The sequence below is a fragment of the Hevea brasiliensis genome, chromosome 7 (assembly GCF_030052815.1).
Source record: "Hevea brasiliensis isolate MT/VB/25A 57/8 chromosome 7, ASM3005281v1, whole genome shotgun sequence".
Taxonomy (NCBI): domain Eukaryota; kingdom Viridiplantae; phylum Streptophyta; class Magnoliopsida; order Malpighiales; family Euphorbiaceae; genus Hevea; species Hevea brasiliensis.
Genome location: NC_079499.1, coordinates 85,131,112 through 85,155,812, shown reverse-complemented (window position 1 = coordinate 85,155,812; position 24,701 = coordinate 85,131,112). Strand labels below are relative to the sequence as shown.

Below are 24,701 nucleotides of genomic sequence, written 5' to 3'. Positions count from 1 at the left end.
TTAATCAATTAAAACATTGTATATTGTTTGTTATTCAGTGTTTTAAAATATACCTTAGTAGTTTAAGCTCCAAATTTGAAGGTCTCATATTTTAATTAGACAAGAGTTCTTGGAAATAGACACCTACATATAGTTATAATTTTCAAAATTAATTGCTTAATATCTGCAAGCATGACTAATAAATTTGTAACAGAAACCCTAAACTTGTAAACCCAATGGGCGAAAGCCCAAAGGTGTGGTATTAGGTCTATAATCCAACAGAGCTGGGCCAATAAGTTCGAAGAAGTCTGATCAGTGATTTAGGCAACATGATGAACCAGCTAGTTGAGCAAAACGAAAAATGACGAGATAGTGAAATGCTGTTTTAGATCTTTCTGGTTCTGTCAAGGTGCTTTGATTTGATGACAGTCTTTGTTCCCTTTTGTTCTTTAAAATAGAAGTCACTGTCTTAACAATGGACACGATACACTTATTATGAAGAAATTAAAGTAGGATTTAACAGTGTTCAAAAACAACTTTTTGGATCCATTATTGAAATTTCTCTAGTCAAACTTAGCTGGCCAAATTGTCACTTTCCTGATAAATGTTTAGATCCCAATTCAATCAATTTCTTACTCTGCATCATCTTTGCTATGTAATAGAACTTATTGGCCCAGCTACATTAAATTATCATACCTGAAATGCAGACAAGCACTTGCATCCAGCTGCCTCTATTAAATTATCATACCTGTCCTGCCTCCTGGAATTTTCAACTCATTTCTTCAAGCCACTGATTGAACACCAAAAATATACTACCATATATTATATGAATTCAGGATATTTTCTGCATTTCAGGTTCCCGTTAACAAGATTAGATTTCCCTTGCATCAAAACAAAGCAACCTCTGGATCATAGATTCACAATATAGGGCGAAATGAAGGTAAAGGTTCAAAAATATTGGATCTTTCTAAATTTTGTATTGATGATGCTGATGTATAACAACTATTGCTAAATGGAAATGTCCGGTTCATTTCTTGACAAGTCCCATGTTTTTCCATGTTACAATTACCTAATTAAAGAGGAAGACAGCAACTAAAATAGCAGGCACCAATAATTGCAAGCTTTTTCTTGTCTTAATCTGTGGTCTTAAATGTAGGCTATAATTTTCAAAGAGAGCATGTGGAGAGATCTATCTCCTGTCATTTCATCAATCATTCCCTTTGCCCTATGAAATCAAACATCATCAAGAGGCAGTAATGAAAATTCACCACCAATTAACTCTCTATTCTCAACTGCACTTCATCAGAGGCTTCTTCATGGTAATACGGAGAGAGCTTCCCATCCTTCTTGCTGGATTTAAGCTTGCTTTCTACACCTGCCTCTTGCAGCATGTTCACCACCCTCCGCATTGAAGGCCGGCTGATGGGAAGAGAGCTAGTGCAGCGAAGACCAACATCAAGAACCCTGCAAATTTCATCCTTGAAACTGGAATCAAGTTTGGGATCAATTACTTGATCCACTCCTTTTTGGTCTAAGGTGGAGTAAACCCATTTCACCAAGTCTTTCTCTCCAAATTCTGGATCTATAGGCAGCCTGCCTGTTACCAACTCCAATATGACTACTCCAAAACTATAGATGTCACTCTTCTCATTCACCCTCAGAGTATAGGCATATTCTGCATTAAATTAAGACAAAGAACACCAATTTTATTAGAATCAAGATGATTCATGCGATTATAAGTTAAGAGGAACTCAATTTACTAGACACAAATGATATATATACCTGGTGCAATGTAACCACAAGAACCAGCAATCACAGACATGGATTCTGTTCCCTTGTTAACTCCTTGGACAACTTTAGCAACTCCAAAATCTGCAACTCTAGCACCAAACTCTCCATCTAACAATATGTTGTTCGATTTCACATCCCGATGAACGATTGGAGGAACACAATCGTGATGCAAGTAAGATAAGCCCTCTGCTGCATCTAAAGCTATCTTGTACCTTGTTGGCCAATCCAACGGGCCTCCCTTGCTACTATGCAACAAGTCACCCAAGCTCCCATTTGGCATATACTCGTAAACCAGAAGCTTGCAGTCCCCATTGTTGCAGCAACACCACAATCTCACAATATTCTTGTGCCTGATCTTGCCCAAAGTTTCGACCTCCACTTCGAATTCATCTTTGTCATAGTTGGCACTAGCATCCTCTTTCCTGCTCCCTCCACTTAGTTTCTTTACCGCCACTGTCTCACCATTACTAAGCACGACCTTGTATACTTTCCCAGAAGCTCCACTTCCAATCACATTATCTTCCTTAAGGGAATCAGCAATCTCAAATTCACTGAATCCAAGCTTATGGAAAGACCTCCACTTGGATATAGTAATCCCTTTCTTGCCTTTCTTATAATTCCGGTACCTGAAGTAGAACCAAACAACTCCAACAACAAAAACTAAACCAGCAAGTATAAAAATCGATCTGAGAAGCCACAAGAAGCTCATCTTCTTAGACTCACCCATCTCAGGACAAAGGCCCTCCAAGTCACCACACAATCCTGGATTTCCCACGAAGCTATTCTTATAAATCTCCTTTGCAAAAAGAGGAGGGAGCTCTCCAGAAAGCATATTATTTGACAAGTTCAACAAATTGAGCTTCAGTGTTTGCAATTCAAGTGGGATTTTCCCAGAAAAGTGATTCCCAGAAAGATCAAGGTAATTAAGCACTGGCAAGTTCCCAATTTCATCAGGGATGGGACCAGATAGCTTATTGTTTGCCAAATTAAGCTCATTTAAACTCTTCCAACCTCGAATTCCCGCGGGGAACCCACCAGACAATTCATTACCATTAAGGACAAGCCTATTTAACACACTCAAATTAACCAAGCTTCCAGGAATTGGACCCGCAAACATATTATTACTTGCAGAAAATTCAATCAAATTGCCAAGAAAACCAATCTCCATAGGTATGTGCCCAGAAAACTTGTTGTCTGAAATGAGCAAAACAGAGAGATTATAAGCGCCAGAAATTCTTACGGAAACTTGCCCAGATAATGAGTTCCCCACAAGCTCAACCAAATACACTCTTGGAAGCCCCCAGAACTCTTCTGGAACAGTCCCAGAAAGCCGGTTGTTCCTTAACCGAGCACGGCCTAAACTGCGGCATTTTCCCAGACTTTCTGGGATTTTCCCGGAAAATGAATTGTATATCAAAATGAGGTCTTCTAATACCCCCTTTGCACACAAATTCTCCGGTATTTCACCAGAAAATCCATTGTATGACACATCAAGGGACCTCAACGGCGATTTCTGGCCGAGTTCGCTCGGTAATTGACCATTTAGCTTGTTATTGAACAATTTGAGCTCGTATAAGTTGGGAGACTTGGCTATACTCTCCGGTAATATCCCTTCGAGTCTGTTCTCGTACAAATTCAGTGACTCAAGCTCCAACTCGCACAGCTCATTTGGAATCGTCCCGGTTAACTGATTCATGGAGGCATCGAATCTTCTCAGCTTCGTCAAGTTTGCAAATCCCACTGGTAGCGTGCCAGACAAAGAGTTGTTGAATAGCTCAATTTGGACAATATTCTTCAACTCGGCGAGTGAGCTCGGGATTGGCCCGGTCAGTCTGTTCTGAGACAAATCCAAGTTTTCCAACCGAGTTAAACGGCTCAGACTTGTAGGAATGGGACCAATAAGCTTACAGTCAGAAAGCCAGAGCTCTTTAAGATTCGTTAAGTTGGCGAGTTGAATCGGAAATGGACTCGGGGTGAAAGGGTTATAAGCGATATAGAGAAATTCAAGAGTCGAAATGTTACCGAGCTGACTGGGTATAGTTCCGTTAAGGAAATTGCCGGCAAGCAAGAGCGTCTCAAGCCGCCGAAACTCCCCAAATTTCACCGGTATCTCACCGGTTAAATTGTTTCCCGCCAAACTCAGGTACCGGAGATTTGGCAAGTACGCGAGAGATTCCGGGATGGGACCCACTAAAAGATTCTGGCCCAAGTCCAATGACTCGAGATTCTGACACATGTCAAAATCGACAGGCAGGGACGAGTTGATAGAATTGTTGTTGAGAGAGATGAAGGTAAGAGAAGGAAGGCGGCAAAGAAAGGTAGGGAAGGGACCCGAGAGGAAAGAGTTGGAAAGGTCAACCGAGTGGACTCGTTGAGTTACAGAGTCGCAAGTGATGCCGGACCAGTTGCATGGAGTTTCGTCTCGTTGGTTCCAGTTAGAGAGGGCGTGAGTTGGATCGGAGAGGCCGAGTTTGACTCGCTCGAGGTAGAGACCTTCTTGGTTGAGGGAAAGAGAAGGGAAGGGGAAGGAAAGGAAGAGAAGGGAAAGAAAGAGTAGCATTTTTAAAGCAAAAGAGTAAGGGAGAGGGAAAACGTGTTTGAGTTTTGGTTTGGTCTGTTTCCGTTTATGTTTCAAATTCAGACAGTGAACTGAACAGAAGAGGAGATGAGATTTTGAAGCCTGCCGTGGGAGTTATTTTGCACGTGGGACCTACTTTGGATGACAAATGTGGGGTCTACTAGGGACATTTGGCAACTTGGCAGTCAATGAGAGTCAGTAAAAGTAAGAATAGGAAGGAATTTTGAAAAATAATAATAAAAAAAAAGAATCTAGGTTTGTTGTAAAAATATTTATTATTTTGAATTAAAGGTTTAGAATCTAACTTCATTCTTATATGGCCAATAATATTTATAATTAATATTTAATTTTATTAATTTTCATTTTTATCTAAATTAATTTTAAATTTTAAATTAACTAAATAATAAGTTGAGTATTTTTAATTTTAATTAATTCAACAAAATAAGAAATTTAGATAAAAATTAAAAATTGAATTTTTTATATTTATCTAGATCAATAAATTTAATTTAATTTTTAAATTAAATGGAGTTTAAATTAAAAATTTTTAAATTAATTTAAATAAAATTATTTATTTCAATTATTTTTTTAAAAAATAATTTTAATATAAAAATTAAGAAATGACAATTTAATTCCTATATTTTATCTTATATTATATTTTAATTTTTAAATTTTAAAAAATTAATTATTTAATCTATAAATTTTACATTATATTACATTTTAATCTAAATTTTAAAAAATTAATTATTTAATTTATAAATTTTACATCACACTAGTACATATAATTTTAATGTATAAAATAATTTAATATTTTATTAATAAAAAAATTATTGTACCTATTAAAATTACAGGAATAAAATTATAATATATATTTAAATTAAAGATATTAAATAATTTATTTATTAAAAAATTAAAATTAAAATATAATACAGGATAAAATTCAAAATCTACCTTTAAATTTCCCTAAAAATAAATGACAATCGGTCCTAAGCGGTAAAAAATAGAACTGCTTTAACGGAAAAACTCTGTAATAAAAATAAAAATAAAAATAAAAAATCAATGACTCTGTCGGGTTAGCGTGTAGTCAACGTGGAAAGGACAAGTATAAAAGCAGTGGATTACATATACCGAATTTTATGGGACCAAGCCCTTAAGTTTGAACTTTTGAACGTTGAAATGTGTTTGTTTGTTTGTTTGGCTTTTTTTTAGTGAAATGAAAAAAGAAAAAAAGAAAATGAATTTTTTGAATAACGGCGAATTAGGTTTTAATTTAATGGCCAACTTGTATTATAACTTACAAATTTCAGATTTATATGATTGAATTATGTATTAATTTTCTTTTGCAAATATAATTTAGCCCAATTCTAATTATAATATATTTTATAATTTATGTTTTAGAAAAAAATATATATTATAGTTGCATAGTAATTGCCCCTTACTTTATTTAATTATGTATTTTATGAATAAAATTTATAAAATACTATCAATAAATTTTATTTTTATAAAATTATAATTTTTTAAAATATAGAATTTTATATATATATATATATATATATATATATATATATATATATATATATATATATATATATATATATTCTTTAGCAAGGAATTGCTGAGAGCCCATATGGGTTGGTTCGAAGTCCAACAGATTTTCAAGTTTGAACCTTTGAATTTGAGGTTCTTGAAAAAAGATTAGAGCATGTGATTTTCTGTTCAAATTTTGATTGAAATCCCACCTAGTTATTAACCATTTTCCTCTTATTAAAATAATTATATACATAAAAAAATAAAGACTTTTCACCTAAATCATATATATGATATATATAATGATTGTATTTTTATAGTAATGATGATCGAGTCAATTAAATTTAATATTTAAAATAATAATATAAAAGTGCTTTTTTTTTAGTAAATAAAAAAATTTAAGTGAAGAGAAACTCTTAGTTAACATCAATGTATTTACCATCAATTTTATTAAGAGGTTATAATAAAATTTGCATCGCATATAATTTATTAAAAGAAATAGATAAAAAAAATAATTATTAAAAATTATATAAAAAAAATTTAAAATATAAAAATGTAAGGCCATTTAAAAATAAGTATGGAGATTTTAAATTTTTATTATTAAGAATATTGATTTTAATAAAATAATATATAGTCAAAGGAAAAAAATTTAAAGAAATTGTGTAAAATTATAAATTAATTATTTTATAATAATAATAATAATAATAATAATAATAATAATAATGATAATAATAATAATAAAAAGTGAGATTGATTGGTGATTGAGACAATGTCCAAAGTCTCTTAGCGCACATGAAGTAACAGTACTGGTTGTAGTTGGAGCCAATTTAAAAAGTTGAATGAATTCTAAACACGTGAGCTTGACAAATCTCCCACAAATGGCTACCAATTGTTGAATGTAGTGCTTCTCTAGTGGGGAAAGGATTTTTGTTTTCATAACTACTCGAGATTGGTGAATTTTTATTAATTAAACGTTTTATTTATTTTTACTTTTTTACGCTATAACAAATTTAATTTGGAAAAAATTTTTTAAAAAAAATTATATAATATTTTTTATATTTTGAATAAAAATTAATAGATATAAAATTATTCATATAGCTCTTATCTACAAGTTTAATCTTTTGAGTTGAATGATTCCTTAATATGGAGAATTTGAATTTGTCTATCCTTATTTATTGTTTAAATATAAATATTTTAATATAAAATAAAGTGAATTCATATTTATTCACTTTTAAATCTAATAAATTTTTATGGATGAGATATGATAAAGATAAATAGCTCTATTATTAAAATTCTTATTTATTAATTTAAATTTTTAAATTGAGTGAATTTTTAAAATATATAATTATTGAAATTTTTTTTTATGGATAATTTATTTAAAAGGAATTCTTTAAGAGTATATAAAAATAATAAATAAGCTGTAATCATATTCTCAAGGCAAGTTGCATTTCTTTTTGACCAATAAAGATTGGTGAGTGACATTCCAAAGTCATTTAAATTAGAAAAGAAACCAAAGGCTGTCTGCAGAGAATTTATTGATTAATTATCCAAATAAAATCAATCAACCAATCCATAAAAATGCCACAATAAATTAATTAATGGTCAAGCATAGCAATCATCAATTTGTATATTGCTTTATTGTCCAATTATTAATTTAATTTATTTTATCATTTTAATTAACAAGCATTAAAGAAAAATATTCAATCATCAGTCAAATCCCACCTAAAATCAAATACATTAAAGGTGGTGTCTAAATCAATGTTTAACTAGCAAGTAGAAAATGGGTGGCATTTGGTACACTTTCTTCACCTAATTTGAGTTATGTTCACCAATAAAATCTTCAAGCCCTAGAATAGTAAGTGATTGATTTATTGTGACATGCATTAAGGCTCTCTTTGAAAAAGAATCCATTCAATTATTAGAATTTTAAATATAAAATTAATAAAAAAATTAATTAAATTGAATTTTTATATTGTTATTTTTATCATGGATCTTATTTCCATTTTGGGCTTTTGAGCCATTAAGCTTGAAGAAGGCTACTTACACCTGGACCAAAGTAAATATATAAAAAAAAAAGAAAAAGAAAAATTCACCCATTGGGCCATTTGTTACAATTCAAAGTTCTTTTTCAATATATCTTGTGTTTTCACACACCTAGATTTACATGGTTTCACACTGTATAATATAAGAATTCTTGGATTACCTTCAAGAATGTCTGTGGGGGAAAATGCCTTGATCAATTCCCAATTTGATAAAATTTTCTTTGGAATAAAGCATATGCAAGAAGATTATTGAATTGAATTTTCACATAATTATGTAATTTTTTTATTTAATTTTTATTTTTTAAAATAATTTTTTAATTAAAAATTGAATTTTTTAATTTATTATATTTTTAAACATAAAAATTAATAAAATAATAAATTAAATTAAATCCTTATAAATTTTTATTTTTAAAACAAAGTAAAAAAATGAAAATATTGTTTTAATTGATTTTTGCCATTGACTCATACAATTCATGAATAATTGCATATTGATTCAGTTGGCTGGGGATCAAGAAAAGTTTATAAGTTTGTGAATGGACACTTAACCAACATGCTTTGAGAATATCAAAACTTATTATCTATTACCTTTCTTTTTAGAATGGGGGAAAATTAAAATAATAAAAGAAGAAATTCAATGTGATATACCAGCATCCATGATGTAGGGTGTGATTTTTATTTTTGGTATTTTGAAATAAAACAACATAATTTATATGATCATGATGCTACCAGTGGCTTTGTGGTTTTGATCTTAATGACATGTAAACCTATAATAAGAACGAAATATGAGATAGATGATCTTCTGGCAGGCTACTCCGACACTCAAGTCAGAGATCTTAAGGCCTATTTGGTTTAACTGTTGAATTCAACTGATAACTATTAGCTGGTAGCTGATAATAGTTAATTTATATTAAGTGTTTGGTAAAATTATTTTTAGCTGTTACTATTTATATGTAAAATGACTAATAAGAGTATATATTATATAATTTATTTTATTATTAAAATAAATATAAAATTATAAATTTATTATATTATAAATTTATTTTATTATTAAATTAAATATATAATTATTAAATTAATATATTACATCATTTATTTTATTATTTAAATAAGAAAATAATTATTTTTTTTTAAAAAATAATTAAATAACTTTAAAAATATAGATAAAATAATAAAGTAATTATAATTGTTGATAAAGAAAAAACTTATAATTAATTTTAAGTTTTTAAATATAAATAAATATTTTATATTTTATGTTATTAATAAAAAAAATTTTTAACAAAGTTGAAATGCATTAATTAAAATATTGAAATTATAAATAAAAAAAATAAAAGTATTAATTATATTAATTTTTGAGTTAAATAAAAAAAGATAATATGGTCAAAATAAAAAATAAAATAAAATAAAATCAGCTATCAGCTGATGAGAAATAGCTCTAAAAATAGAGTTGATACAAACTGCAGCTGATGGGTACCATATATGTTACCTATCAGCTATCAGCTTTATTTTTTAAAGCTTACCAAACACTCTAGTTCACATGTGTTGGGTGTCTATCAGCTATCAACTGTACCCAACAGGTGAACTAAACACCTCCTTAATCTTTCAAAAGGAAATCAGAGAATTCTTAGTGACAAAGGATTGTAGAGATAGTAAACAAACCTATTTCTGGTTCAACCTCTGATTTTTATAAGTTTTTAGAAAGTAGCCATTGTTTTGATCTTGGCCGAATCTTTGGGATTTCCTTTGAAAAGATAATTTTTACCTGATTTCTGCCTTGATTATTACTTAACTAATGAGATCCGCGCTTTTATCTTATCCTTGGCTTGTTCACTCGGTAAAATCCTAGCAGGGCAAGCAAATGTGATTGCCCTGTCCGTCGATTGTTTGGTTCAATTACCATACTTTTGACTTTCATGCTTATACGGATTTGACTACTATGACTACCACGTCTCATGCTTATACGGATTTGACTACTATGACTACCACGTTGGTTGAGTTTGACAATTTTGACTTGGACATTTGAGTGGGTAATATCATTAGTCTCCTCCGCCCCCTCTCTTAGTGTTGATGAACATTTATGTTTGTATTTTTTTGTCCATCCAGGATATGCTACGGCTAAAAGGCGTGCCATTAGGCTGTCACGATTATCCTTGCGGACAATTGTCATCAGACACGAATTTTTCCTCGAGAAGGCAAAACATTTTAAGAGAGTAATGATAGTTTTATTTGAATTTCAAAAAGACATTTAATGTTAGTTTTCCCATAAATGCTATTATTTCTCTTTCCTTTTTCATTTCTTGTTTTCTCTTGGTCATGGTTGGTTCGAGTGCTACTTCTGCTTCGACTGAGGTCATTTATAGTCAAAATAGTAGTACCATATATCTATTTTTTGAATTTGCTCAATGCCAAAATGACTTTCTAGTGGTAACTGGTCCCCTTGCTTCATCAAAAGTTATCGGGTCCCAATCTCTTGCAAGTGCTAGTTCAAGTTCTATGTCCGTTATCCTGGGGGTGTCTGAGCTCGAGTCTTGTCTGTCAGGTTGGGACCTCCTAGATTTATGCAAGTCATATGGGATCGATACCGCCAATCACCCATCGGTCCACACGATCAGGCGGATATTTGCTTTTTGAACCCTGTTCGTGTCGCTTTGTATGAAGAGCAACTAAAGTCAGGTCTAAGACTGCCTCTGGACCCATTAGACATGGAGATCCTCAAGTATTATCTTTTGTTTGCTACCCAGCTACATTCAAATTCTTGGAAATTGATGTCTGCTTTCTAGGCATTATGTCGAACAAAGAGGTTTAATGCTTTCGCCCATTTTTTTTTCTGTACTTTTTCAATTAAACACTCGAGATAATGAGGAGTTTCAGCACTTCCATGCTTGAAAGGGTATGAGTCTCTTTACCGATCTTCCATCCTCCTTGAAGAAATGAAAAGATAAATTTTTCTTCGTTGACGATATGGTGGACAAACATTGGGTAGGGATTCAGATTAGCTGGAGTTTTATGGCTGAGAAGAGAGGGAGGAAAGTGTGGCTGGAAATCATGGAGAAAGCTGTTGTTAGAGAGATACAGACTACTGTTAGGAAAGTCAAGATTTTGATCACAACATTGCTTAAGTTGAGTCCTAGTGGTGGTCCTGAATTTACATTGTAACGCCCTCACCATAGGTAGTCCGTATATTCTACTATTCCGACAACTAATATTTGTTCGGATAGTCAGAATGTCTAGAACTACACTTAAACTATAGTGAAGAGACATAAATTGATGGAATAAATATTAAGAAAATATAGAAAAAGTTTAGAGAAAATAAAATAAAATTTAGAGATTTTATTAATTGGTACAAAATTAATAATAATAACCCGATGAGCACCACGAAGGGCTTTTTGGTCATTTCACTCCTAGAGGTGAATTTTGACCTAAATATCAAATTAAAATTTGAAAGAACTAGAATAATTAAAATAAATTAAAATTATAAATTTATTAGTGGAAAATGAGAAAAGAAAGAAGAAGAAGAGAAAAGAAAAAGAAAAGAAATCAAAGAAAAAGAAGATAAAATGATATTGTGACATTTTAAAAATTGTAGTACAATATATATATATATATATATATATATATATATATATATATATAAAAGAAAATATAGAAAAAATTTAGAGAAAATAAAATAAAATTTAGAGATTTTATTAATTGGTACAAAAATAATAATAATAACCCGATGAGCACCACGAAGGGCTTTTTGGTCATTTCACCCCTAGAGGTGAATTTTGACCTAAATATCAAATTAAAATTTGAAGAACTAAAATAATTAAAATAAATTAAAATAAATTAAATTATAAATTTATTAGTGGAAAATGAGAAAAGAAAGAAGAAGAAGAGAAAAGAAAAAGAAAAGAAATCAAAGAAAAAGAAGATAAAATGATATTGTGACATTTTAAAAAATTGTAGTACAATAAATAAATAAATATATATATATATATATATATATATATATATAAGGGATAAAAGTCACCAACCACAAGTCTTCTTCTCCACTTCATCTCTTCTCTCTCTAAATGGCCGGCTGCCTTGGTCCTTCTTCCACCATTTTTATTCAAGCTTAAAGCTTGATTCTCTCCTCATTTACTCACCAAAACCCTTACCCCTCTTCATTAAAAATTTAACCCACACCATAAGGAAGCTTTAGATACCCATAAGAAGAAAGAAAGTTAAAGTTTTAGGAAGTTTACAAGTTGGGTCATAAGAGGTTATTGCTTTTCTTCCTTTCTTCTTCTTTTAATCCTTGAAAATGGCTTGAGATAAGTAAAAATTTTAAGAAATTAAAAAGAAATCCATGAACCCATGATGTCACCATTTTCAGTAGCCAAGAAATTTGTTAGGCTTTGATGTACTCAAATGATGTAAATGAGTTTAAAGATGATGATTGGTATGAGTATATGCATGAGAAGTGAAAGGGATTGAATTGATTGAGTTTGAAATTTGAAATTAGGGTTTGTGTACATGAATTGGGAGATTTTGTCTTTACTTGAGATTGACCTAATTGAGATGAAATTGTTGCTTATAGAAGTGCTATGTATGCCAATTGAAGTAAGGAAGTTGGAGGAGATTGAAAATTTGAGAGTGCTTTTTCTGCAGGTTTGGGACTCAATGAGTCCAGCTTGAGTTTTGAGCCATAACTGATTGTGTGTTGCTCCAATTGGTATGAGGCCAATTGAAGATGAAACTAGACCCAAAACACTCCAATTTTCATGAAGAAACTATGCCCAAATTCTATCCAAAACTTGTCCTAAACACTGTCCCAATCTGGATGACCCTGCTCAAAACCCAGAAAATGGCTAAATGAACAGTACGTATTCATTTGGTCATAACTCCCTATATACTGGTCTAAATGACCTGAATTTTATATCATTGGAAAGATTAGACTTAGGGCTACAATTTTCATGAGGACCACAGAACCCAAAAATGCCTTAAATCAAACCAAATTATTGGCCCAAGTTAGGTTACAAAACTGTCCAGAACTAGGTTGTCCAAAAACTACTGGACATAAACTTACCCGGCCAGTTTTGGAAAAATGGCCATAACTTGGTCTACAAGAATTCAAATGTAATAAAACCAGTGACAAAATGTCCATAAGACATAGATCTACAAAATTGGTATTTTGCCAAAACCCAGAAATCAAGAGAATTAGGTCAAATTGCTAGAAAAATTTAATACATCAAAACCTAGAATCTGACCAAACTTAACTTGACCCAGAACAGTCTTTTAGTCATATCTCTCACTAGAAAAATCTAATTGGGATGAGCCATATCTTTTCAGGAACCTAAGAAATAATGCTCCAACTTTCTTCTAGAAACCTTCCTCAAATTATGAGTGTAAGAACCTTAAAAATTAACTCGCAGTCACTGACCTGAACTGAAAGTCTGTGGGCACAAAGTATAGGAGTTCTGGTCAGTTAATTGGCCATAAATAATTCCACAAAACTTGAACAATTGTGATTAAAAATTCTAAGTGATCATAAGATATAGGGCAATAATTTCTATGAAGATTACTATGCCTAAAAGTGACTGCAATATGTTCCATTAATTAGGTGAACTTTAAGTCCAAAAGCTGCCTAGTTAAGGAACCAGAATCTGGAAATGAATCAGTTATGGTTATCTGACCATAAATTGAGTTCTAAAAATCAAATTGACATGATTTAAAGGGGAAAATAAAGATAAGACATAGAGGAACAACTTCCATGAAGGAAGTGTGGCCAAACAGTAGCTACAAACTGATCAAATGGATGGGTAAAAGTAAGACACAAAAAACTGAATCTAAAGAAAGGTTCATGAGATAAATTATCTTATGGTAGGAATGTAACTCTAACAAGCCATTAAATACTAAACCACATGAAAGGGGTATGTGGGACCTATTTTCCCACTATAAAATGATATGAACATTTCAAATAATAAGTAATAATGTGTAATTGCCCATAGTATACCCAAACTCACTTATTTAATTTGAATAAATTGGTATACCAATTAGGGACTACAGATAGCAGTACTGCCCATAAGAATAATCATTAACAGATAAAATTTGTCTGATATGATTGTTCTAGAGGCTTTATGCCTACCCGTTGGCCATTGTGCCTAATATTATATCTGGCTTAAATGCCTGCCCGCAGGCCTCATGCATGACATGACCAACGTATACTGGATGGACATATGGCTATCTAACTAGTATACTCCCGTGTATCCAGCTTTTATAATCTGTTATAGGTTTCTTGGGCATTAATAATGATTAATTAAGACTTAATATATAATAAGTAAACAGAAAAGATTCCGATAATTTCAATTGTTTCCAAAGTGCAGTAAAATGTAAAATACCTAGAAATTATGAATTGCCATATGGAATTATTATTTTAATTGTTTAGTTATTGTTATTATAAATTATGCACCATTAAGCGTTATGCTTAGCGCGTTGATTTTCTATCGAGTAGGTATTGGAGACCAGTCCCAGCAACCACAGCAGTAGTGCTCATACAGAGGCCGATTAGATTTGCTAGTGTCTACTAGTCACCTCAACAGTTGTAATTTTGTTAGTAGGGCCCATGTACGTCTAGATTTTGTCTTTTTGTTCATTGTACATAAACACATGATGTATTTCATTTTGAATTGTAATTAAACTTTGAGATTGTAAGTAAATTTGTAAATTATTATCTATGAATTTCTATATGAATGCAATAGATGATACCCTTTTGAGATCTCATAAGTAATTGTGAATGATATGATACACTAGAATATGTTATGGAAATATATAAAATGAATATGAACATCTTAATAGGTAATTAGCGGAACCCACCAGTTGCTAACAAAACAGAGGAGGCTTTGTCCGGGTCTCCATAGAAATACGTTGAAAAAAAAAACTTTTACACATGGATTACCTATTTTAGATAATATTAAAAATTCACAATGGATATGATAAGAAAAGATAGGGTGCTTCGGCACCGAATGTGGTACTTCTTGCTCGACTATACAGTAGACGGGTAAGGAGCGTCACATTTAATGGTATCAGAGCAGAGGTTTAGGTGGTCCTAGACCTAGATAATTAGAAATAGATAGAGTGCATCACATGCATGGGCCTTTAAATAGAGTCGAGGTGACACTAATACAGATCTGTTCTTTGTCTGTTTTATAGGATCGATGGCATCTGATCCTTCAGAGCACGGACCTCCAGGATCGATAGAGGAGGAGGTAGAGAGTCATGCACCCGCACCTGCTCCTAGTAGGGAGTAAAGCAGTAGAGCCGAGTTATCTCATGGTACTGCAGGGAGAGCACAGCAGGCCTTCTTGGAACGACTCAGCTATTTCATCAGGTCACCGGAGTTATACCTCAGCCACAGCCACCTCCATCTCTATAGCCACAGCCACGGCCCACCACCACCACCACCACCACACGCACCACCACAGATCCCCACTAGAGAGACTATGGAAGTATGGGGCAATTGACTTCGAGGGTAAGAAGGAGGATGATCCAGCCGCAACAGAGTATTGGCTAGAGAGGACAGAGAGGGTATTGCAGCAGTTGCATTACACCCCATAGCAGTAGTTGGAGTATGCTCTGTCACTGCTACAGGAGGATGCATATAGATGGTGGGTGACAGTATCGAGAGTGGTACAGCCTGCATAAATCACCTGAGAGTTCTTTCTGGCTAAATTCAGAAAGAAATGCATCAATCGTGTGTACTTGGAGGCCAGAAGGAGAGAATTCCTAGCACTGAGACAGAGGCAACTTACAGTCTTTGAATATAAGCAGGAATTCATGAGACTTAACCAATATGCATTGGAGTTGATGCCCATAGAAACTAATAAATGCAGAAGGTTTGAGGACAGACTGAATGACAACATCAGACTGATAGTCACATCTCATCACACAGATTTCTCCTAGTTGGTAGCATCAGCCCTTGATGTGGAGAGAGTCAGAAATGAAGAGCAGTCCAGAAAGGACAGGCAATGTAAAAGGGGTTCTAGATCAGGTCAGTCTAGTTTAGTAGACATGGGTAGTAAGAAGCTCAAGGAGTCTCAGGGTCAGACTCAGGGTCGAGGTAAGAAGCAGAGATCATGTTTTACCCCAAGGAGTGGAGGAGGACAGTCTGGTGCATCAGTGGGTAGTTCTCCAGGTGCAGCTACACGGGGATCAGCCCCACCTCTAGCTTGTACACATTATGGGAGATCCCACAAAGGAGAGTGCAGATTGTTGACTAGTGGATATTTCAGATGTGGGTCTACGGATCACTTTCTGAAGGATTGTGCATAAAGGAATGCTAGTGTTCCCACCGTTCCACCCTAGATAGAGAGACCTACCCCAACAGCACAAAGGGGTAGAAGACCTGCGAGGCCGGATACAGTTGGTACATCATAGTGGCCTACTGCAGAGATAGTTCAAAGGTAAGAGACTAGAGTAGCACCTCGTGCTTATGCTATGAGAGCTTGAGATGAGCCAGAGCCAGCTGATGTCATAAGGGGTACTTTCTTACTTTATGATCTATCTGCATGTGCATTAATTGATCCTGGCTTCGCACATTCTTATGTGTGCATTGCACCACCTATTGGTAGAGGGGTATAGGTAGAGGAGTTAGAGGAGGACATACAAGTCACAAACCCTTTAGGCCATAGTGTCACGGTAAAAAAGGTCTATAAGGGTTGTCCTTTGAGGATACAGGGTTATGAGTTTCCAACTGACTTGATTGAGCTACCATTCCATGAGTTTGATGTGATATTGGGAATGGATTAGTTATCATGCCATCAGGCGATGGTAGATTGTCTGCTGAAGAGAATGTCACTACAAACAGCAGAAAGGGATGAGATTACAGTTGTGGGTGAAGGAATTGGTTGTCTTTCTACTATCATATCAGCCACAGCAGCCAGAAGAACGATAAGAAAGGGCTGTGAGGCTTTCTTAGCACATGTGTTGACACTAGGAAGACTAGCCCAAGCATACAGGAGATCCCCACAGTATGTGAATTTTTGGATGTGTTTCCGGAAGAGTTGCCGAGTTTGCCACCTGATAGAGAAGTGGAGTTTGCTATAGAGGTTATGCCAGATACTGCACCAATCTCCATTACTCCATATAGGATGGCAGCTACTAAACTGAGAGAGTTGAAAGTTTAGTTATAGGAGCTACTAGACAAGGGCTTCATACGCCCTAGTGTGTCACCCTGGGGAGTAGCAGTGCTATTTATGAAGAAGAAAGACGGTACATTATAGCTATATATAAACTACCGACAGGTTAATAAGGTGACTGTAAAAAATAAATACCCTTTACCTCGGGTAGATGATCTGTTTGATCAGCTAAGGGCAGCTGGAGTATTCTCTAAGATAGATCTCATATCAGGCAATCACCAGTTAAGAGTGAAGGAGACAGATGTTCCTAAAACTGCTTTCAGGACCCAGTATGGATACTATGAGTTTCTAGTGATGCCATTTGGGCTGACAAATGCACCAGCAGCTTTTATGGACCTAATGAATTGCATCTTTCATTCCTACTTGGATCGGTTTATTGTGGTCTTTATAGATGATATTCTGGTGTATTCTAGGAATCGGGAGGAGCATGGTGAACACCTGAGATTAGTACTACAGACATTGCGTGAAAAAGCAGTTGTATGCCAAGTTATCCAAGTGTGACTTCTGGTTGGATGAGATATCCTTCCTTGGACACATTGTATCAACAAATGGGATCAAGGTAGATCCCAAGAAGATTGAAGCAATAGTTGAATGGAAGCCTCCCAAAAATGTAACAGAGGTTAGAAGCTTTTTGGGGTTAGCTAGATACTACAGGAGATTTGTGAAGGGATTCTCCCTTATAGCAGCCCCATTGACTAAGTTACTGCATAAGAATACAAAGTTTCACTGGAATGGTAAATGTTAAACTAGTTTCGAGAAGCTGAAGGTTATGCTTATAGAAGCTCTAGTGTTGACACAGCCGGAGTCAGAGAAAGACTATGTGATCTACAGTGATGCCTCTCACAATGGGCTTGGGTGTGTTTTGATGCAGGAAGGGAAAGTAGTTACCTATGCTTCCAGACAGCTAAAGCCACATGAAAAGAACTACCCAACTCATGATCTAGAATTGGCGGTAATAATATTTGCATTGAAGATATGGAGGCATTACCTATACAGTGAGAAATGCTACATATGTACGGATTACAAGAGTCTGAAGTATTTGCCAACCTAGAAGGAACTCAATCTGAGACAGAGGAGATGGATTGAATTCCTTAAAGATTATGACTGTGTGATCGACTATCATCCAGGGAAGGCAAATGTAGTGGCTGATGCACTGAGCAGGAAGTCCATGATGGCTTTGAGAGCACTGAATGCTCGATTGTCTTTAGCACAGGATGGGGAAATTTTGGCTGAGTTGCTTGTAAAGCCAAGCTTGTTACAGCAAATACAAGAAGCACAGCTAAGGGATGAAAAGTTGCTAACTGTTATGGGCAGAACTCAAGAGGGGAAAGAGACTGACTATGAGTTGAAAGGAGATGGGTGCCTATATTATAAAGGCAGAATATGTGTACTAGGAGATGAGGAACTGAAGAAGAATATCTTGAAAGAGGCGCACAGTAGCTTCCATGCTATGCACCCAGGAAGTACCAAGATATACCAAAACCTGAAAACACATTATTGGTGGCCTAGAATGAAGAAAGAGATTGGTGATTTTGTGACCAGATGTTTGATATGCTAGCAAGTTAAGGCTGAGCATCAGGTTCCATCAGGGTTGTTGCAACCTATATCCATACCAGAGTGGAAATGGGACTGCATCATCATGGATTTTGTTACTGGGCTACCATTGACACAGAGAAAGCATGATACTATATGGGTGATTGTGGATAGATTGACCAAGTTAGCTCACTTCCTACCAGTTAGAGCCAACTACTCACTAGAAAGGTTAGCAGAGATTTACATAGATGAGATAGTCCGGCTACATAGAGTGCCAATAATGATCATATCTAACTGAGACCTAAGATTTACTTCGAGGTTTTGAAAGAAGCTACAGGGGTCTTTAGGCACTTAACTGCACTTTAGTACGACTTTTCATTCACAGACGGATGGACAGTCAGAAAGGGTGATTCGAGTAACCCTTAGAACTTAATGAATTATTGTAATTGTTAAAGGAATGATAATAATGACTTGACACTAATGACATGAATGATATGGTATGATAGGTATTGGAGGATATTTTAAGAAGCTGCATCATTGATTTTGAAGGAAGTTGGGAGAAGTATCTTCCTTTGGTAGAGTTTGCTTATAATAACAGCTACCAAGCCAGCATAAAAATGGCTCCATATGAAGCATTGTATGGGAGGAGATGCAGGACTCCCTTATGTTGGACAGAAATGGGGGAAGAGAAGGTAGTGGGCCTAGACTTGGTGAGGCAGACTGATAAAAAAGTGAAACTCATTAGAGACAATTTGACAGCCACCTCAGACAGACAGAAGTCATATGCTGACCTGAGAAGAAAGGATATAGAGTATGAGGTGGGCGATAAGGTGTTTCTCAAGGTATCATCTTGGAAGAAAGTGCTAAGATTTGGTAAGAAGGGTAAGTTAAGCCCTAGGTTTATTGGTCCATACGATGTCATTGAACGTGTGGGTCCAGTAGCCTACAGGCTCACTTTACCCCCTGAGCTGGACAAGATTCACAATGTATTCCATGTGTCGATGCTCAGGAAATACAAATCAGATCCTTCACATGTCATTTCAGTAGAAGAGATAATTGTAAAACTTGATTTGACATATGAAGAAAAACCAGTCAGAATCTTGACATGAGAAGTGAAAGAACTCAGGAACAAGAGGATCCCATTAGTGAAAGTCTTATGGAGACACCACAACACAGAAGAAGCGACATGGGAGAGCGAGGAGACGATGAGGCAATAGTTCCCTCAGCTCTTCACATCAGGTAAATTTCGAGGACGAAATTTCTATTTAGAGGGGAAGAATTGTAACGCCCTCACTGTAAGTAGTCTGTACATTCTACTGTTCGGACAACTAATATCTGTTTGGACAGTCAGAATGTTTGGAACTACACTTAAACTATAGTGAGGAAACATAAATTGATAGAATAAATATTAAGAAAATATAGAAAAAATTTAGAGAAAATAAAATAAAATTTAGAAAATTTATTAATTGGTACAAAAATAATAATAATAACCCGATGAGCACCACGAAGGGCTTTTTGGTCATTTCACCCCCAGAGGTGAATTTTGACCTAAATATCAAATTAAAATTTGAAAGAATTAAAATAAATTAAAATTATAAATTTATTAGTGGAAAATGAGAAAAGAAAAAAGATGAAGAGAAAAGAAAAAGAAAAGAAATCAAAGAAAAAGAAGAAAAAATGATATTGTGACATTTTAAAAATTATAGTACAATATATATATATATATATATATATATATATATATATATATATATATATACACACACACACACAAGGGACAAAAGCCATGATGGGTGTCGAATCCACCAGAAATTAAATTAACTGAAATTACCAGTAATAAAATATTTTCTGCAGCAAGTGGTAAATCCAGGTCGAACCCTAGAGACTGAATTATTAAATTTCGTGCATTTGTGTGTAATGGAAAATGAAAGAAACAAAGATTGGGGGGGGGGGGGGGGTTATAACACAAAAGCAAAAGAAATCAGAAATTCAAGAACTAAATATGAAAATCTCAATTTAAACAAACTTCAGTCCAAGGTAATTTGCATTTCAATATATTGATTTGATCATAGACAAAAGAAATACAATTATCTCTTATTGAATACTTAACGTAGATTTACCAAACAACGAGGTGAACCTCTAACTTCCCTATACTCATCAATTCGAGCCCAGCACTCTTATTGACTCTAATTATTAATTGAGTTGGTATTAAGCAATCCTCATCAAATTAATAACTGTTTTAAGAAAATGAAGTAGTTAAGCTGAACAACAATTTATGAAGCATAAATTATTTAATCCACCATATTATTTCCTTAGGTTATTATCGAAAACCAGGATCATAATCAATAAAACCTAATTGCTACTCATGTTCAATCTTACACAACAATTACGAATTATGAAGATGAACTAGCAATTGATCAAATCAAATAATTAACTAATAAGCCTTTTTAGCAAATCATTAAACAGATCAAAAATAATTAAATCAGAAAATAATAGATATTAAAAAAGACATAAATTAAATTAAGAACCTGGTCTCACAAATCAAGCAAAAGAGCTTGAATCCCTTGAACTGAATTAAAAACTTAGCCACTCATGTTCATGGCTTACAGAAAATTAAAGCAGAAATAAAGAAGAAATCTAGAATGTAAATAGAGAACGAAAGTCTAAATTGAGATTCTCTTAGCTTCTGCCCAAAGACGTATTTATACTAAAAAAAACCTAATCCCAAAGATAGGAACCAAACCAAACTAGGAAAGGTTTTGAAATTCAAGATGCAGATTTTCAACCTGCATTCACGTTTCTGGAATCAAGGCAGATTTTCAGTGACTTTCTTTCTGAATCTGCCTCTACCCTTTTCAGGAAAGTTGTAGCCCTATTTCTTAGCTTTCCAACAGGTACTCATGGACCTAAATCCAAGGTCTACAGCCCAAGTTATGGCCCAAAAATCGAGACTGGTTCTATCAGACAGTCCAGCCCTTCATAGAAGTTGTAGAGATGGCTCTTAAGGTTCAATTGGACTTGGCCTTGCTTCATTTGGACGTCTGAAACTCCAGATACAAAATAAATATTGAAATTAGTCATGACCCATCGAGTCTAGGTTTTTGTAATAGATCCATAGCTCATTTTGTCAACCTTGGAGACTGATTTGGGCTTTGGTCCCTCTTTATCATTTGAAGTGCTCTATCATTGCTTTTCAATGGATTAAACAGCAATTAATTTGGAGACCCACAACTTTAGAAACATCTGAAAAATATAGCAAAGGTCAAACGCTGAAAATTTCTCCATTTAACACAATTATTCCACAACTATCTAAAAATATGTCTAAATGATTAATATATTTTAACCAACTGAATTAAACCTAAAAAACACACTAAAAATACTAGATGTGATGGGAGTAAAATTAATAAATTATGCACTTGTCAAATTCCCCCACACTTATTCCATGCTTGTTTTCATGCATGACTTAAACTCTCAATCAACTTCACTTAGAAGTTCCTAAACTTCACCCTATCACAACATTTTCTAACAAAAGATTAAAAGTATGAAAGAAGAGGCAAGTAGGGTAATAACCATCATAATAAATTCCATCAATACCATACTAATATATCAATAATTTTCCAACCCAAAACAAAAGGCTTGAAATCAATTAAGCTCACACAATTAAAGTTCCATAAAATTTTAAGTCAATACACACCAAAACACAATGCTAATTTATCAAGGCACAATCATTATAGCTATTTGTAAATCTTAGAAATGCCCTTTTTTTTATATTTGAAATTAGTACTTCTCTCTTGTCATAGTTACTTTTTTTTTAAATTTATTTCAACTGTCACCTTCAGAAAAGTACCTTGCTAATATCCTAGCTAGCTTTTGGCCTAAGAATCAACATGGGGTTCATGAAGACCCCTGGTTAGTTTGCTTAACTAAAATAGCGGAGCAATTATCAAGTTCAACTTTCATTTCCCCCAATTTATGCATCTACATATTATAAAGTGCCCTGATAGATTAAAAAAAATTATGAAATATGCATAATACTAGTTTAAAGCACACATAACTAATCATTTCACCATTAAATCAAGCCTAAATGATTTATGTAAGAAAAAAAAATTGCTTTATGGTATAGAGAAGAGGGAAAAATCCATCATTAAAGTTATTATTACCTTGCCTAAAATTTAAAAAATTCAATCTAAAATAGAAAAGTCGTTTCAAGGACAAAGCACTTCTCTCCGAGAGTTAATATAGAATCATAAATCAAACTTATGAGAACAAAATTTATTTTTATTTTTATTTTTATTATTTTTATTTTTATTTTTATTTTTTTTAATAATTAAAAAGATTGCAGCAACAAATTTCTCTTTCCCCCCACACTTAAAACTTACATTGTCCCCAATGTAAAGCCCAAATGCAAAAGAAAAGAAAAGAAAAAAAAAACTATATGCTAGAAATAAAATAAAATAAGGGAAAGAAAACAAATTTGATTGTGGCTAACAAACCATCCATGGGTTGCCTCCCAAGAAGCGCTTTTATTTATCATCGTTAGCTCGACATGGCAAAGATCCTTAATATACTGAATTCTCCTAAAACCCCTCATAAAATGGCTTGAGTTCATGACCGTTGACCTTGAACACTTTGTTAGTTCCTAAAATTTGAATTTCAACTGCACCATAAGGAAATACATTAGTAACAACAAAGGGTTCAATCCAATGAGAACGCAACTTACCAAGTATCAGCTTCAATATAGAATTATACAATAAAAATTTTTGCCCAATCATAAACTGCTTCCTTAGTTTATCATGGAATGCCTTTGTCTTTTCTTTACAGATCCTAGAATTTTCATAAGCCTTAAGGCGAATTTCCTCTAATTCATGCAATTGTGATTTTCTTTTTAACTCATCCTCAAAAACATCCTGCACAAATGTATCAATAACATTAATAGAAAAGACAGAATGATTATCAGCAGGATACTTCATGGAATCAGAGATATTAAATTTTACAGTCTTTCCATCAAACTCCATAGTTAAGGTACCTTCATCCATATCAATTTTTGTCTTGGCAGTTTTTAGGAAAGGTCTTCCAAACAAAATCAAAGCTTAATTTGATGAGAGAGCACTATCATCCTCCATATCCAAAATGTAAAAATCTGTAGGAAAAATCAATCCTCCAACCTGCACCAACACATCCTCAACTACGTCCAATGGGTAAGCATTACAACGATTAGTTAATTGAATAATAGCACTGGTTTCTTTCAAGGGATCCAAATTTAAAGTTTGAAAAACTGAATTTGACATAACATTAATAGATGCTCCTAAATCTGCCATTGCATATTCAAATTTAGAATCACCTATTCTGCAGGGAATAGAAAATGAATCTGGATCCTTACACTTAGGGGGTAATTTTCGCTGAATCAATGCCGATACATTTTTCCCTATACTGATATTCTCATTATTCCTCAACTTGCACTTTGTAGTGCATAACTCCTTAAGGAATTTAGCATACCTAGGAATTTGTTTGATCGCATCAAGTAAATGTATATTAATCTCTACCTTCCTGAAAGTCTCTAAAATTTCTTTCTCTTGTTCTTCTTTCTTTGTTTTGGCCAACCTGCAGGGGAATGGAGGAAGAACATAATTATTAACCTTATTTAGTTTAGGTTTAGTATTTACCTCAACTACAGACTCTTTTTCTCCTTGCTTCTTCTTTTTCGTTGACTCATGTGGAGTCTGATTATCAACTTCTTTCGCACTCCACAATAGTATAGCACTCGCATTTTCTCTAGGGTTCATGACTGTTTGTGATGGAAGCCTTCCAAAACCTTGAGCTTCTAGCTTACTCACAGATGAGGCTAACTGACCAATCTACCTCTCTATGTTTTGAATGCTATTTCTGGTCTCCTGTTGAAATTGTTGGGCATTATTAGCCAAAGCCTTAACAATTTCATCAAGTGACATACCTTGATTTGAGGGAGGTGGAGGTGGAGGTGGTTAATTCACTTGTGGTCTTTGCTGCTGGTATCGGTTTTGCACCGGTTGATTCCCATAACTTAGATTAGGTTCATTTCACCATCTTGGATTATAAGTATCGGAAAAGGGATCATAC

At 33.8% G+C, this 24,701-nt stretch overlaps 1 protein-coding gene across 1 annotated transcript; it reads right to left on the bottom strand.

The window, feature by feature from the left end:
• Window positions 1–920: 920 nt before the first annotated feature.
• Window positions 921–4,438, bottom strand: LOC110648262 (receptor-like protein kinase HSL1). The gene is made up of 2 exons (XM_021802436.2): window positions 1,762–4,438; window positions 921–1,654 (listed from the first exon to the last, which is right to left on the bottom strand). The coding sequence occupies exons 1-2, from the start codon at window positions 4,328–4,330 to the stop codon at window positions 1,254–1,256; spliced, it is 2,970 nt and encodes a 989-aa protein (XP_021658128.2). The 5' UTR covers window positions 4,331–4,438; the 3' UTR covers window positions 921–1,253.
• Between the last annotated feature and the right edge of the window lie 20,263 nt (window positions 4,439–24,701).

Bases quoted from the DNA above. Each gene is read 5' to 3' on its own strand.
- LOC110648262 (XM_021802436.2), bottom strand. From the start codon at position 4,330: ATGCTACTCTTTCTTTCCCTTCTCTTCCTTTCCTTCCCCTTCCCTTCT. The intron at 1,655-1,761 runs GTATATATATCA...AATTTAATGCAG, and splicing joins TTGTGGTTACATTGCACCAG to AATATGCCTATACTCTGAGG.